General features: G+C 48.9%; 1 protein-coding gene across 2 annotated transcripts in view; it reads right to left on the bottom strand.

Annotated features, from left to right (window-relative positions):
* The window catches only part of PITPNC1 (phosphatidylinositol transfer protein cytoplasmic 1), a 325500-nt gene extending 320952 nt beyond the window's left edge, over positions 1-4548 (bottom strand). The window contains exon 1 of one of the 2 annotated variants that reach the window (XM_010379975.2): positions 3621-4548. In XM_010379975.2, coding sequence (XP_010378277.1) covers positions 3621-3668 — 48 coding nt within the window. In that variant the 5' untranslated portion in view covers positions 3669-4548. The remainder of the gene's footprint in view (positions 1-3620) is intronic. The other variant, XM_010379977.2, reaches the window with a different exon arrangement.
* Between the last annotated feature and the right edge of the window lie 10639 nt (positions 4549-15187).

Genomic DNA, 15187 nt, shown 5'->3' with positions numbered 1-15187 from the left:
TGTAGGTTGAATCAGTCCAGAGCCAACCAAGAGTGGAAGCAAAAGTTAGGCTCCCAGGCCGGGCGCAGTGGCTCATGCCTGTAATCCCAGCACTTTTTTTTTTTTGAGACGGAGTCTTGCTCTGTCACCCAGGCTGAAGTGCAGTGCCGTGATCTCGGCTCACTGCAAGCTCTGCTTCCCGGGTTCATGCCATTCTCCCGCCTCAGCCTCCCAAGTAGCTGGGACTACAGGAACCTGCCACCACGCCTGCTTATTTTTTTTGTATTTTTAGTAGAGACGGTGTTTCACCGTGTTAGCCAGGATGGTCTCGATCTCCTGACCTTGTGATCTGCCCGCCTCGGCCTCCCAAAGTGCTGGGATTATAGGCGTGAGCCACTGCGCCCAGCAATCCCAGCACTTTAAGAGGCCGAGGCAGGAGGATCACTCAAGCCCAGGAGTTCAAGACCAGCCTGGGCAACATAGCAAGTCCCTGTCTCTACAAAAGTAAACAAATTAGCCAGGTTGGCAGCACACACCTGTTTTCCCAGCTACTCAGGAGGCTGAGGTGGGAGGATCACTTGAGCCCAGGAGATGGAGGCAGAAGTGAACCAGGATCACGCCACTGCACTCCAGCCTGGGTGACAACAAGACCCTGTCTCAAAAAGAAAAAAAAAAGTTAGGCTTCCAAAGTTTACCTAAACATCTTCCTTGAAGAAACTCAAGTTGCTTCCTCGTTTTCAGTGTTAAGGTCAGTGTAAAAGGGGATGGTGGAGACTGTGGAATTTACTATCAGTTCTGACTTTAGGGGTTTAACATCTGGCAAACTAGGCCTCATTTCTTCATCCATCATCAGATTTAGATAATCTGAATCCTTTTAATTGGAAACATCTATTAATCTAAATTACCCTCCTGCTTCTCTGACAAAGCAGAAAATGACTTCAGAATATAAACCTTACAGAAACTGAATCATACTTTAGCCAAAATGAATTATACATTAAAGAATTTATAATTATATTACAGGTGGAGTCTGATGAGTCTGATTTTGTTGGCCAATTAAGAAAGGAAGGGCTGGCCAGGCGCGGTGGCTCAAGCCTGTAATCCCAGCACTTTGGGAGGCCGAGGCGGGTGGGTCACGAGGTCAGGAGATCAAGACCATCCTGGCTAACATGGTGAAACCCCGTCTCTACTAAAAATACAAAAAACTAGCCGGGCGTGGTGGCGGGCGCCTGTAGTCCCAGCTATTCGGAGCCTGAGGTGGGAGAATGGCGTGAACCCGGGAGGCGGAGCTTGCAGTGAGCCGAGATCGCGCCACTGCACTCCAGCCTGGGCGACACAGCAAGACTCCATCTCAAAAAAAAAAAAAAGAAAAAGAAAAAGAAAGGAAGGGCTGGCTGGGCACAGTGGCTCATGCCTATAATCCCAGCACCTTGGGAGGCTGAGGCAGGTGGATCGCCTGAGGTCAGGCATTCAAGACCAGCCTGGCAAACATGGCAAAACCCCATCTCTACTAAAACTACAAAAATTAGCCAGGCGTGGTGGCAGGCACCTATAATCCCAGCTACTCAGGAGGCTGAGGCAGAAGAATTGCTTGAATCCGGGTGGTGGAGGTTGCAGTGAGCTGAGATCTCGACATTGCACCCCACCCTGGGCAACATAGCAAGATTTCATCTCAAAAAAAAAAACAAAAAAGAAAAGAAAAAGGAAGGAAGGAAGGACGGACGGACAGAAGGAAGGAAGGAAGGAAGGAAGGAAGGAAGGAAGGAAGGAAGGAAGGAAGGAAGGAAGGAAGGAAGGAAGGGAGGGCCTCCACCGATATCATTCAAATGTAATTACCCCATGGTATACCTGCGGATATTTCGGTACAAAAACAAAAGTGGGAAAAGCATCTGCCTGAGTGTTTCAGAAAGCCTGAAAAGGGAACCAACTAGGATAAAGAGATTTTGTAGGTAGTAGAGAAGCTTCTAGAACTGGTTCTTTTCTTGATTATCACCTGTAATTTTCTGTGTATTCCATGCAGTCCCAACATTGCTCCTAGAATCCAAACTCATATCAAAAAACAAGGTCATTAGGAGATAGAGTAGAGGGATCCACGCCTCCCAGGTGAATTACTCCAGCTCAACTGCTGGAGTTGAAAAGGTGGGACCATCTCCACCTCTTCTGGAAAGACTCCTATTAACCAGTCCCATTCATTTGCCTTTCTCTTTCCCCACAAAGCTATGTCCTGCTTCTCCACTTACAAGGTCATATGCAACTCGAATCTCTGTCTACCCATCTGGCATCCACCCTTCCAGACCCTACTTAAATGCTACCTCCTCAAATGCCAACGAACTCCAAAACTCGGCTGATCATTCTGGTGGAAGCTGATTTCTCCCTCCTTGGCAGCCTGTGTACCCATGATGCGTTTTGTAAACTTGCAGCTACTTTGATTTTGTCTTGGATTGTACTTGGGTCTTGCCTTAACCCTTGGTCCAAATGGCAAATACGGACAGCCCCTGTGAGCACAGCCACGTTCTCAGTTAAGGATCTTTTTCTCTCCCAAAGCGCATCGCCCCCTCATCAAGTGGTGGCTCAATAACATACCTGATAGTTTCATGGCACGAGATTTAAATATAAAGATGGTGTGGGTGGCTGATTTCATGTGTGTTGCCACACCAAACCACACTAGTGAGTTTCACGTTGCCGTGCTTGGCTTTGGGCTCCCTCACTGTCCCTGGACAGAGACGCTCAGTAGTCGTGAAATCACCACAAAGGTGGGGAGGAAGAAGGGGAAGAAAGGGAAGCCGGGGCTGGAATAATCCTGTCTGAGGCACCAGTTCCTGAATGCTGGAGCTTCGCAGGTTCGGGAGAAGGGCAGCAGAGCCGCGCTTGGAGGACGAGCCCCCGCCCTGAGCCCGGCGCCCCCCCGCCAGCAGCCGCTGCCCCGGCACCACGTGCTGGAGCGCCCTCCTGTGGCCGCGTCGCAGCCCCAGCCGCTCTCGGCTCGCGCGCCGACCACGCTCCCCGCGGCGGAAGAAATAAGAGACGCAGAAAGTTTCCGAGCCAGCCGGTTTGCGAAAGGACAGAGCCGGGTCCCGAGCCTCGAAGGGCGGACGTGCCGGGAGCGGCGCCCAAGACCGCGGCGACGGCGAGAAGTCCGGCCCCGCAGGGACCTCCCCCAAGGGCTCCGAGGTGCCCCCCGCGGGGCTCTGGGCGTGCAGATCCCGAGGGCGCAAGGCTCCTCCTTGCACCTCGACCTGACCGCAGAGGGCGGGGAGGGGAAGCTGGGCCCACGGCCAGGACGGGGTGCCCCCCAAACCCCAGCTACAGCGCGCGCCGGGGGCTCTTGGGTTTGCTTTATTCATTTTCTTATTTGGAAGGAGGGGGCTCACCCACTCCCTTTGGCTCATTGTGATCCCTAACAGTCTGGATTCTGGGCACCCCCAAAGAGCCCACCCGGAGTCCGCCGCCCCACCCAACGCCGCCCTCCCCCGCTGGGGTGACAAGTGGAAGCCGCAAATCCCCTCCCTCCTCTCCTCCAGCCTTCGGGCTTGCGGGGTAACGTCCACCTGGGTTTCCTGCCGCTAGCCCGGGGCTCGCCGGCCAGGAGGCGGCGGCGGCGGCAGTCCCGGAGCGAGCGAGGCCGGGCCGGGCGCGGCGCTTACCTCGTCTACGGTGAGCGGCATGCAGATCCGGTACTCTTTCAGCAGCATGGTCCTGCCGGCCGCGGATCCCCGGGGCGGGAAGCTGGGGGCGCCCTCCAGACCAGCAAGCCTGCCGCCCAGGCGCAGGGCAGGGCGCCCGGAGCCCAGCGCTCGTAGCCGGCGGGCGAAGCAGCCCCCGCGGCGCGCTCAGCTCCTGGCTTCCTCCTCTCCGCCCCAGAGCATGTCAGGGTTTGGGTCCGGGTGTTCGCAGCTCCTCCGCCTCCTCCCTCGCCGAGGCTGGTCCTCCCGGAACGCGGTGTTGCAAAGTCAGGGAGGTAGGGAGGGAGACCCGCTGGCGACGGCTCTGCTCGGCAGCCCAGGGTGGTAGGAGCGGCCGCCAGATCAGGACATGCCCGGCAGCGAGCGAGGGAGGAAAAAAGAGAGATTTCCAAAAATTAAAACGAATGCACAAAAGTCACCCGCTCGATCCGCCTCCGAAAGCAGACGGGAACCTGGCGACCCCCCTCCTCCGGCGGGTCTGCCCGATGCTAATGTCACCAGGAACACATTGCAGCCGGAGCTGGAGATGCTGACTTTCCAGACAAAGGCTCGATCGGCTCCTCTCCGCGGGCGGTAAACAAGATTTCCTGCTCTTTTTAGGGCCGGTCCCCGCGCCGCTCCGGAGCTTGGCTCGGGGAGAAAAGGGAAGCCGCCGCCGCTCGGCTCTGCCCGGCTGGGGCCCCGGGCGTCTCCAACCTCAGCTCGCGGCTGCTAGGGGCGGGCGGGAGGAAGCTGGCGCCTTCCGCGCGCGTCCCCTCCCCCGAGTCCCTTGGCTCCCCGGGCGCCGTGCGTGCCCGCGAGTTTGCAGCCACCTCGCCGGGACCGGAGCGTCCGCGCCGATGCAGTGTGCCTGGGCCCGGGAGGTGGGTGCGGGAGGAGCGAGCGCGAGCAAGGCTGACATCAGCAGCGGCCGCGGCGGGGAGGGTAGCCCCATCCGGCCAATGGGGAAATGGCAAAGAATGTGGAGGATTTAAACAAAACAGCATGTCTCTGCCAGACGGCGGGGCTGCTCCTGAGCGGAGCCCGGCCGGCGCTAGGGAGGCTCGGGCAGAGGGGCTTCCCTCGGCTCCTTTGCCGTTTGAATCCGCTCTCCATTGTGCCCTGAGTGCCGCCGAGCTCCATCCAGCCCCTCTGGGCAGTTTCTGATCCCCTGATCCTAGGGACAAGTCACCAATGCCCACCACCTATGTGTGGTCCAGTAAGCAAGTCCAGGGCTGGAGAGGCAATGGGTGGGATTTGGGAACAAACCCTTGCCTGGTTTCAGAGGAGAGATCCTGGAAAACTGGGAAGTGCAGCCGTGTGAATGGAAATGAAGTACAAACAGGGGGAGGGAACAACCAGAGAGAACATGAACCCCACGTAGCCTGTTACCTCGCCTGGCCCGGCCCTGCAATCTTTCTGCAGATTGTGCAGGCTCCGCACAGCAGAAAGGAAGAGTAGGTTTTCGTATCCGCGCTCCTAAGTTCAAAAAGTCACAGTGAAATGTCAATGAAAATGCCTGGAGTGTTGCTGTTTCATCCATATTAAACAGATCCCTCATTTCAACCACAAGAAGCACATTCTTCAGTTACTCAGGAAGCAGCATGGAACTGCTGAAGTCTGTTTTTCATTTGTCTGGTATTTTTCAGCTTGTTTTTATGAAAAGTTGCCGGATGAAAAATGCATCAGTTGCCTGTATGAGAATAACCTGTAAGCGTTATCTTTTCTCCGAAAAATCTTCACGCTCTGAAGTCCTGAGGCTAGAACTTGGATGGCGATGCAGATGCCTCAATATAGTATTTTGAATTGTGATTAATAAGTAATTAACCAATATGACGATGATGGGCTTGTGGCAAAAGTCATCCAGAGGACTGGAGAGAATGTATAACTGTGTTAACTGATACAAACCCTCCTAGGAAAATGATACCCTATATCCAGCTTATATTTTAGTGGAAACTATTTTCCAGATAAATGCTTTCCAGAGTTGGCTCAGAAATATTCACAGCAACTAATTAAAGCTAAACCAAATTCCTCGAGGTGGAAAATCTAAATCTGACACTGCAGTGTTGAATAATAACACATTGGAAGGCTGTGATGTGGAAAGAAACTCAAGCTGTTTTTCTTTCTTTCTTTTTTTTTTTTTTTTTTTTTTTTTTTTTTTTTTTTTTGCTTCTTACTTGAAAACAAATGGAAGACCTAATAATCTTCCTAGAGGCAGGAAGGCAAGGGATTGGCTAGCCCCACATACGCATTCACATAGGACATCGGGATGTGTAGGCTCGGTTCCTGGTTTCCTGGACATTTCCGGACACTGATTCTGGAAGGAAGTATTCTACTGATGGGTGACAAGGTTGAGAAGCTACTTCTCTGAATTTTCCAAACTGTAAATTGTCACGTATATGCTTCGTCCATCACCCCTCTTTTTGTTGTTGTTGGTTTGTGACAGTTTTGCTCTTGTTGCCCAGGCTGGAGTGCAATGGCATGATCTCGGCTTACTGCAACCTCCACCTCCTGGGTTCAAGCAAGTCTCCTGCCTCAGTCTCTGGAGCAGCTGGGATTACAGGCGCCCACCACCACCCCTGGCTAATTTTGTATTTTTAGTAGAGATGGGGTTTCACCATGTTGGTCAGGCTGGTCTCAAACTCCCGAGCTCAGGTGACAGCCCCGGCCTCCCAAAGTGCTGGGATTACAGGTGTGAGCCACCATGCCCAGCCCACCCCTCCTGTTGTAAGGTGACTTCTCCATTGGATTCTCGTTTTCATTCAGTGCATCCACAGACCTGGTCATATTAATCTTGTGCAAGTACAGCTCTCATCCTGCCACCTTCAAAACCTTTTAGCGATTCCCGGCTGGGCTCGGTGGCTCACTCCTGTAATCCCAGCACTTTGGGAGGCCGAGGCGGGCCGATCGCATGAGCCCAGGAGTTCAAGAACAGCCTGGGAAACATGCTGAAACCCTGTCTCTAAAATTAAAAAATATATAAAAACCTTTTAGGGCTTCTCTATGGCCTACTGAGCAAGTCAAAATGCCTTCGTAGGAGTTTCGAGGCTCTGGATCTACCTTCCCCACATTAGTCCATTACCCTTCCCAGCCCAACTCCAGCCAAATGAGATGAGTCCATTCATTGGCTGCAAAAGCGCCTCCTCCCCAGCCACCTTTCTATCTCAACCCTTCTGCTGTTCAACCCATTGCCTTCACAGAGAATCCCTGAATCCCTCTCCCCAGCTCAATTCCCATGACACCATTTTAAAGCCAGGCCTTGGCAATCTGTGCTTCAGACAGTGGTTCTGATAGCAGTGAGCTGGAGAGGCTAGCAGAGGCGGGAGGGGCGGGGTGCAGAGCATAGGGAGGGCATATTCATTCATAAGTCATGCACACTGAGGGCGGGGCGCGCCATCTGCTGGCCAAGCGCGGTGGTTTCAAGTCCTGTCCTCAGCAAGTGTCTGGCAAGCATTTTATCTTTGTTTCTTCTCAAACAATGAGGTGCAATATCTACTTACAAAAAACCTTGAAGCTGTTGCTATCATCATCATGGACAGTCATGATGTTCCGTTAACAATGTACAATCTGCTGTGGCTGATCATCACATTTTTTTAACGGGGGTGGGGCACAAAAGGCAAAAAGGAACAAAACAGTAAAGTTACCAGAGAGGAATGATAAGACAAAGAGGAAACGAGTATGAGTCTGTGCATGTCTGTGACAGGCACACCAAGATCATTTAAGAAGATCATTTCAACCTATTCTCTTTGAGGTATTCTGATGATCTCTTTAATCCTCCCTGTTTGTGTGAAAAAACTGATAAGGTCGTGACTCACCTCTGTAAACAGCCTCTGAAAGTAAAGTGTACTAACAGGTATTTCTGACGATTAAAAAACGAAGGCCGGGCATGGTGGCTCACGCCTGTAATCCCAACACTTTGGGAGGCCAAGGTGGGCGAATCACTTGAGATCAGAAGTTCGAGACCACCCTCGCCAATATGGTGAAACCCCGTCTCTACTAAAAATACAAAAAGTAGCTGGGCGTGGTGGCTTGCGCCTGCAGTCCCAGCTACTTGGGAGGCTGAGGCAGAACTGCTTGAATATGGGAGGCAGAAGTTGTAGTGAGCTGAGATCATGCCACTGCACTCCAGCCTGGGTGACAGAACAAGACTCTGTCTCAAAAAAAAAAAAAAAAGATTTGTCCCTTCTCTATATATATTTATTTATTCACATATAAAAATATATATATATCTGCGTGGATTCATGCTTATTTTATACTTCCAGTTATAATCAATAATATAATCAATATTATGTTATTTATTTTGCTCAGACAGTTCCAGCATTGGCCGTTGGGAGCTCTTTCTGGTTGACTCCTATGTGCTTTGGACATGCCTCTGTTTGGTTTTTGTTTTTTTTTGAGCTGGAGTCTTGCTCTGTCACCCAGGCTGGAGTGCAGTGGTTCAATCTCAGCTCACTGAAACCTACACCTCCCAGGTTCGTGCGATTCTCCTGCCTCAGCCTCCTGAGTAGCTGGGATTACAGGCACCTGCCACCATGCCCGGCTTTTTGTATTTTTAGTAGAGACCGGGTTTCACCATGTTGGTCAGGCTGGTCGGGAACTCCTGACCTCAGGTGATCCACCTGCCTTGGCCTCCCAAAGTGCTGGGATTACAGGCATGAGCCACCATGCCTGGCCAACATGGTCTCTTTTTTATAACATTTTAAAAATCAAATGTTATTCCTGCTTTTTTTTTTTTTTTTTTTTTTTTTGAGACAGGGTCTCACTCTGTCACCCAGCAGCACGATATCAACTGACTGCAACCTCCATCTCCCAGGTTCAAGTGATCTTCCGGCCTCAGCCTCCCAAGTAGCCGGGACTACAGGCACATGCCACCATAATTTTTGTATTTCTTTTGTAGAGATGGCGTTCTGCCATGTTATCCAGGCTGGTCTGAAACTTTTGAGCTCAAGCGATCCACCCACCTCGGCTTCCCAAAGTGCTAGGTTTATAGGTGTGAACCACTGCACCCAGCCTACAATTAATTTTTGTTTTATTAAATATTACTTGCATAATTCCAACAAAGTCTAAGTGTTTGTGCGTGTGTTTGTGTTTAAATACCTGTATATTTGATCTTGTTTGGTTACTAAGCTAATGTTAAATTCTTTCTTAATGACACATAGGAAGTCCCAAGGCAATTCTTATGTGTAGACCCACCCATCTATCAGGCCTCTGTTAAATACAGAGAGAATGTCTTTGATGTGGAATTGCTTAGAGCTGTGCAGTAAATGCCCATAAAATAAAAGTGAATTGACAATGATGTGTTACAAATTGCTTCACATAGAAAAAAACAAAACAAAACTGGGGGTTCTATGGCCAAAGGTATAGCTTCTTTTTTAAATAAGTAAGATAGCAATACATTGGCCTATGCGGTGGCTCACGCCTATAATCCCAGCACTTTGGGAGGCCAAGGCAGGCAGATCACTTGAGTTCAGGAGTTCGAGACCAGCCTGGTCAACACGGTGAAACACCATCTCTAGTAATAAAAATACAAAAATGAGCCACACTGGACAGTGGCGTGATCATAGCTCACTGCGGCCTTAAACTTCTAGGCTCAAAGGATCCTCCCACCTCAGCCTCCTGAATAGCTGGGATAATAGACATACCACCAGCTAAGTTTTAACATATTTTGTAGAAACAGGGTCTTGACATGTTGACCAGGCTGGTCTTGATCTCCTGGCCTCAAGAGATCCTCCTGCCTTAGCTGGGATTACAGGCATGAACCACTGCATCTGGCCCAAATTCAAATCTTGGGCCCAAATGACACCCCTTAACTTGAAACTTGAACACCAACTTGCCTTCTTGTCACTTGAATATCCGACAAGTCACCTCAAATTTATCCAAAACGGGTCCTTCTCTCTCTCTCTCTCTTTTGTTTTTAATTAATTAATGTATTTATTTATTTATTTATTTTTGAGACAGAGTCTCGCTTTGTTGCCCAGGATGGAGTGCGGTGGCGCAATCTCAGCGCCCTGCAACCTCCACCTCCCAGGTTCAAGCGATTCTCCTGCCTTAGCCTCCCGAGTAGCTGGGACAACAGGCGGGTGCCACTGCCCCCGGCTAATTTTTGTATTTTTAATAGAGACGGGGTTTCGCCATGGTTGCCAGGCTGATCTCGAACTCCTGACCTCAAGTGATCCACCCATCTCAGTCTCCCACAGTGCTGGGATTACAGATGTGAGCCACCATGCCCGGCTGAGCTCCTCCTCTTTTCCTCTTGACTTGCTTCTCCCTAATCTGTTCCATTTTGGTAAATGGCAACTCCATCCTTCCAGATGCTCAGGCCACAGAACTTACAGACATGTCTGACCCCTCTTCTCTCACATGCATCAGCAAATCCTATCTTGGCTCTATCTTCCGTAGATATCCAGAATCTACCACCTCCACCTCCACCTCCACCTCCCAGGTTCAAGCTATTCTCCTGCCTCAGCCTCCTGAGTAGCTGGGATTACAGGCATGTGCCAACACGCCTGGCTAATTTTGTATTTTTAGTAGAGACGAGGTTTCACCATGTTGGTCAGGCTGGTCTCGAACTCCTGGCCTCAGGTGATCCACCGGCCTTAGCCTCCTAAAGTGCTGGGATTACAGGCATGAGCCACCACGCCCAGCCTACCACCTTAACCTTAGTTCAAATCACCATCATTTTCCTTCTGGATTATTGCAATAACCTCTCAACTAGTCTCCTAACTTCTGCCCAATCTAGTCACCACACAGCAGCAAGAATGATTGTTTTAATATGTAAGTCAGCTCATGCCACTCCCTTCCCCAAAACCCCCATTAGCTTCTCATCTCACTAGGATTAAAAACCAAGTCCTGGCCAGGTGATGTGGCTCACGCTTGTAATCCCAACACTTTGGGAGCCTTAGGTGGGAGGATTACTTGAGTCCAGAAGTTCAAGACCAGCCTGGGCAACACAGCGAGACCCTGTCCCTACAAAAAGCAAAAAAAATTAGCCGGGTGTCGTGGATGCGCCTTTAGTCCCAGCTACTCTGGAGGCTGAGGTGGGAGGATCGCTTGAGCCTGGGAGGTCGAGGCTGCAATGAGCTGTGATTATGCCACTGCACTCCAGCCTGGGCGAGAGAGCGAGACCCCATCTCAAAACAAAAACAAAAAAACGAAAACCCAAGTCCTATAGCTCCTGCCTGTAATCTCAGCTACTTAAGAGGCCAGCTACTTAGAAGATGAAGACAGAAGGATCGCTTGAGCCCAGTTCAACACCAGCCTGGGCAACATAGCAAGACCTCCTTCTCTAAAAGAGTAGAAACCAAAAACAACCAACCCCTATAATGGCCAAGTTGCCCTAAGCCTCATCTCCTACGACGTTCGCCCTCACTCATTCTGCTGTTGTCACTCTGACCTCCTTGTTCTTCAAACAGGCCGGATGTGATCTGATTGCTGTCATCTCAGAGTTCTCTCATCTGCAGCACCCTCTGCCTGAATCTTCAAACCCCAGATACCTGCAAGCCTGGCTCCCTTACTTCTGTTCTTGGCTCACTAGTGATGCCTTCCCTGACTATTTCCCAAATGCTTATCACACCCCCTGCCCCACCCACACACATATTTACATATTTATTTTCTGTCTTCTCTCCATTATAGAACGTTCACTTTCCATGGCTGGGCGTGGTGGCTCAGGCCTGTAATCCCAGCACTTTGGGAGGCCGAGGTGGGCAGATCACCTAAGGTCAGGAGTTTGAGACCAGCCTGGCCAACATGGCAAAACCCATCTCTACTGAAAAAATACAAAAATTAGCTGGCATGGTGGTGCACACCTATAGTCCCAGCTACTTGGGAGGCTGAGGCTGGAAAATCACTTGAGCCCAGGAGGCAGTGGCTGCAGTGAGCCAAGGTCATGCCACTCCACTCCAGTCTGGGTGACAGAGCAAGACTCTGTTTCAAAAAAGAAAAAGAATGTTCACTTCCCAAAGGCAGGATCTTTGGGACAGTTATGTGCACAGCCAATAAGATGGATGTGCCAGGAATGCCAACTATACAAAAAATACCAGGCCAGGCACAGTGGCTCACACCTGTAATCCCAGCACTTTGGGAGGCCGAGAAGGGCGGATCACGAGGTCAGGAGATCAAGACCATCCTGGTTAACACGGTGAAACCCTGTCTCTACTAAAAATACAAAAACAAAAATTAGCCAGGCGTGGTGGCGGGCGTCTGTAGTCCGAGATACTCGGGAAGCTGAGGCAGGAGAATGGCGTGAACCCAGGAGGCAGAGCTTGCAGTGAGTTGAGATCACATGCGCCACTGCACTCCAGCCTGGGCGACAGAGGGAGATTCCGTCTCAAAAAAAAAAAAAATAGTACCAGACATAGTAATTAACATAGCATAGGGGCACATTATTTCTAATAATGAGTATCATAATATTCCTTTTCATTCTAAATAAACTCCTCTTCCCAATCAGCATTTCTCCCTTGCCTTTTAGATTTTCCTACACTGCCAATTTTTCTCTTCTGAAACAAACTTCCTTCTTGCAAAGCCACAGATTTAATCTCAGACTCACCCAAATAAAGAATTCATATAAGGTATCTGTCTGTAATACAGTACTCTCACCTATTTTTTTCTGACTATTGCTCAGACTTCCGTGTTCCTTCTTTATTTAACTTTAATCTCTTGTTTTCTTAGGATCTCAGCTTGCTTTCATTTTCTTTTGCCTCTAAGCTCAGCAAGGAAGGGCTTCATTTCGGTTTGGGAGCCAACTACTTTTCTCCCCCTCTTATTTGCCCCTTCTTAGACCCTTTCCTTAATTTTTGAGTTCAGGAAATCATAAATCTGTCTACTCCATCACACCTTTGTTACTTTTTGTCTTCTCAAACTCTTCACTCTAAATTTAGACCTCCAGCTCGGTGCTGTAGTTCATGCCTGTAATCCTAGCACTTTGGAAGAGGCAGGAGGCTCGCTTGAGGCCAAGAGTTCAAGACTGGCCTGGGCAACACAGTGAGACCTCCCCCATCTCTGCCAAAAATAGATAACTAACTAAATAAAAAATAAAACAATAGCTGAGGGCCGGGCACAGTGGCTCAAGCCTGTAATCCCAGCACTTTGGAAGACCAAGGCAGGCGGATCACTTGAGATCAGGAGTTTGAGACCAGCCTGGCCAACATGGTGAAACCCAGACTCTACTAAAAATACAAAAATTGATCAGGTGTGGTGGTGCACTCCTGTAATCCCAGCTACTTAGGAGGTTGAGGCAGGGGCATCACTTGAATCCAGAAGGCAGAGGTTGCAGTGAGCCGAGATTGCACCACTGTACTCCAGCCTGGGTGACAGAGAGTGACTCCGTCTCAAAAAACAAACAAACAAACAAACACCGATAGCTGAGTAGTCTCAGCTACTTGGGAGGCTGAGGCAGAAGAATCACTTGAGCTTAGGCGGTCAGGGCTGCAGTGAGCCCTGGTCTCGCCACTGCACTCCAGCTTGGGCAACAGAACAAGACTATGTCTCAAAAAAGATTTTTTAAAAATTAAAAATAAATTTACACTTCCAGACTCTATTGTCTACTCTCATCAAACCAATGTCACAAGGAATATATAGTGAAAAGCCATCTTAGCCTAGTGTGTCTCAACAATACCAGCCTCTAGAGTGTGTTTTAGAAGCCTGTAGGGGAATTTGCGTTGTCACAATCACGGAGGGAAGAGGGAGACACCAGCATGTGATTGCAATGCTAAACATCCTACCATGCAACAAGCCCACACAATAAAATATTGTCTCACATTCCATCAGACTTTTGAATGACCTACCAGACACTTTCTTCTGTGTCTGAGGCCTAGACTCTAAGTCAATTTTACATATGACAAGCTACTTTCTTTTTCACTTTTAATATCAACTAAAATTTCTAAGAATTCTTCTATGAGGAAAACAATGGAAGATTATATGTTGATGTAGTCAGAACTTCATTTCAGCGGGTCATGGATTACAAAGTTTGTTTGTTTGGTTGGTTGCTTGTTTGTTTATTTATTTTGAGACAGGATCTCGTCTGTCGCCCAGGCTGGAGTGCAGTGGCACAATCTTGGCTTACTGCAACCTCCACCTCCTGGGTTCAAGCAATTCTCCTGCCTCAGCCTCCTGAGTAGCTGGGATTACAGGTGCATGCCATGACGACTGCCTAATTTTTGCATTTTTAGCAGAGACAGGGTTTCGCCATGTTGGTCAGGCTGGTCTTGAACTACTGGCCTCAAGTGATCCACCCACCTCAGCATCCCAAAGTGCTAGGATTATAGGCATGAGCTGTAAGACCCAGCTGATGGACTATAAAATTAAAATTAAAAAAAAGTTTTACCAAGTGGCTTGTTGCTCACCATTTTGGAAAATGTCATCAACAATAAGCCCTTACCATGCTTCAGGAACCAAGAGAATACACCTGTTGCAGTTGCAGCTTTTACATTTATAGTTATGGTTTATGGGTGCAAGCAAATAACTGCTTCCTTGTATTTTCCACTGTAGACATGTTTTAGCCTTTATCTTTTGAAATATATATTATTTTGCTATTATAAAATTTGTTTCTTGGTTGGGCACAGTGGCTCACACCTGTAATCTCAGCACTTTAGGAGGCCAAGGTGAGAGGAGGCCAAGGTGAGAGGACTGCTTGAGCCCAGGTGTTTGAGACCAGCCTGGGCTACCTAGTATAGCTGCTGTCTCTACAAAAACAGAAAAAGGTAAAATTTGTTTCTCCTCTACATTACAGATTATAGCTGAGATATTGTCTTATTTGGCTTGCAAATGGTTTATATTTTCTCTGATTTTCATTGCAGTTAAAACAAAGAGATTTATTCAGCATCTGTGAAGTGATGTCGGCACTAATGAAATCGAGAACCACTAACATAATAGATAAACCATTCCAAGACTTCCCGTTTTCCTGTTTGCTTTCCAGGCTGCTGTTGACCATATGCCCACACCAAACACAACCTCATTCCCATTTTCAAGGATCCTAAGCTTTTTTAAGATCTTAAGCTATTTTATAGGGACCAGCATGGTATGAATGATAACACATAAAACGTGTAAGGCCCTTAAGAATTGAAATTGTCTCACATATCATCTCGTTTGATGCTCAGAAAGTCCTATAGTCTTTCTGGTCGGGCGCGGTGGCTCACGCCTGTAATCCCAGCACTTTGGGAGGCCGAGGCGGGCGGAGCACGAGGTCAGGAGACCGAGACCATCCTGGCGTGGTGGCGGCGCCTGTAGTCCCAGCTACTCAGGAGGCTGAGGCAGGAGAATGGCGGGAACCCGGGAGGCGGAGTTTGCAGTGAGCCGAGATCAAACCACTACACTCCAACCTGGGCCACAGAGCGAGGCTCTGTCTCAAAAAAAAAAAAAAAAAAAAAAAAAAAAACAATTAAATCTTTCTAACTTTTCTTTTTACCAACTTAGTAGATTATAGTAAAAACGAAAACAAACAAACAAAGAAACCACTTTGCTTATTAAATGACTCAGCTGCTTCCATATATTCTCTTAGGAGCTTTCAGAGATCCCACAGATTAAGCCACCAAGATTCTCAACTAGATAAAACT

The sequence above is a fragment of the Rhinopithecus roxellana genome, chromosome 19 (assembly GCF_007565055.1).
Source record: "Rhinopithecus roxellana isolate Shanxi Qingling chromosome 19, ASM756505v1, whole genome shotgun sequence".
Classification (NCBI taxonomy): domain Eukaryota; kingdom Metazoa; phylum Chordata; class Mammalia; order Primates; family Cercopithecidae; genus Rhinopithecus; species Rhinopithecus roxellana.
The sequence above is the reverse complement of the archived record's forward strand: the minus strand, read 5'-3'. Positions and strand labels throughout refer to the sequence as shown.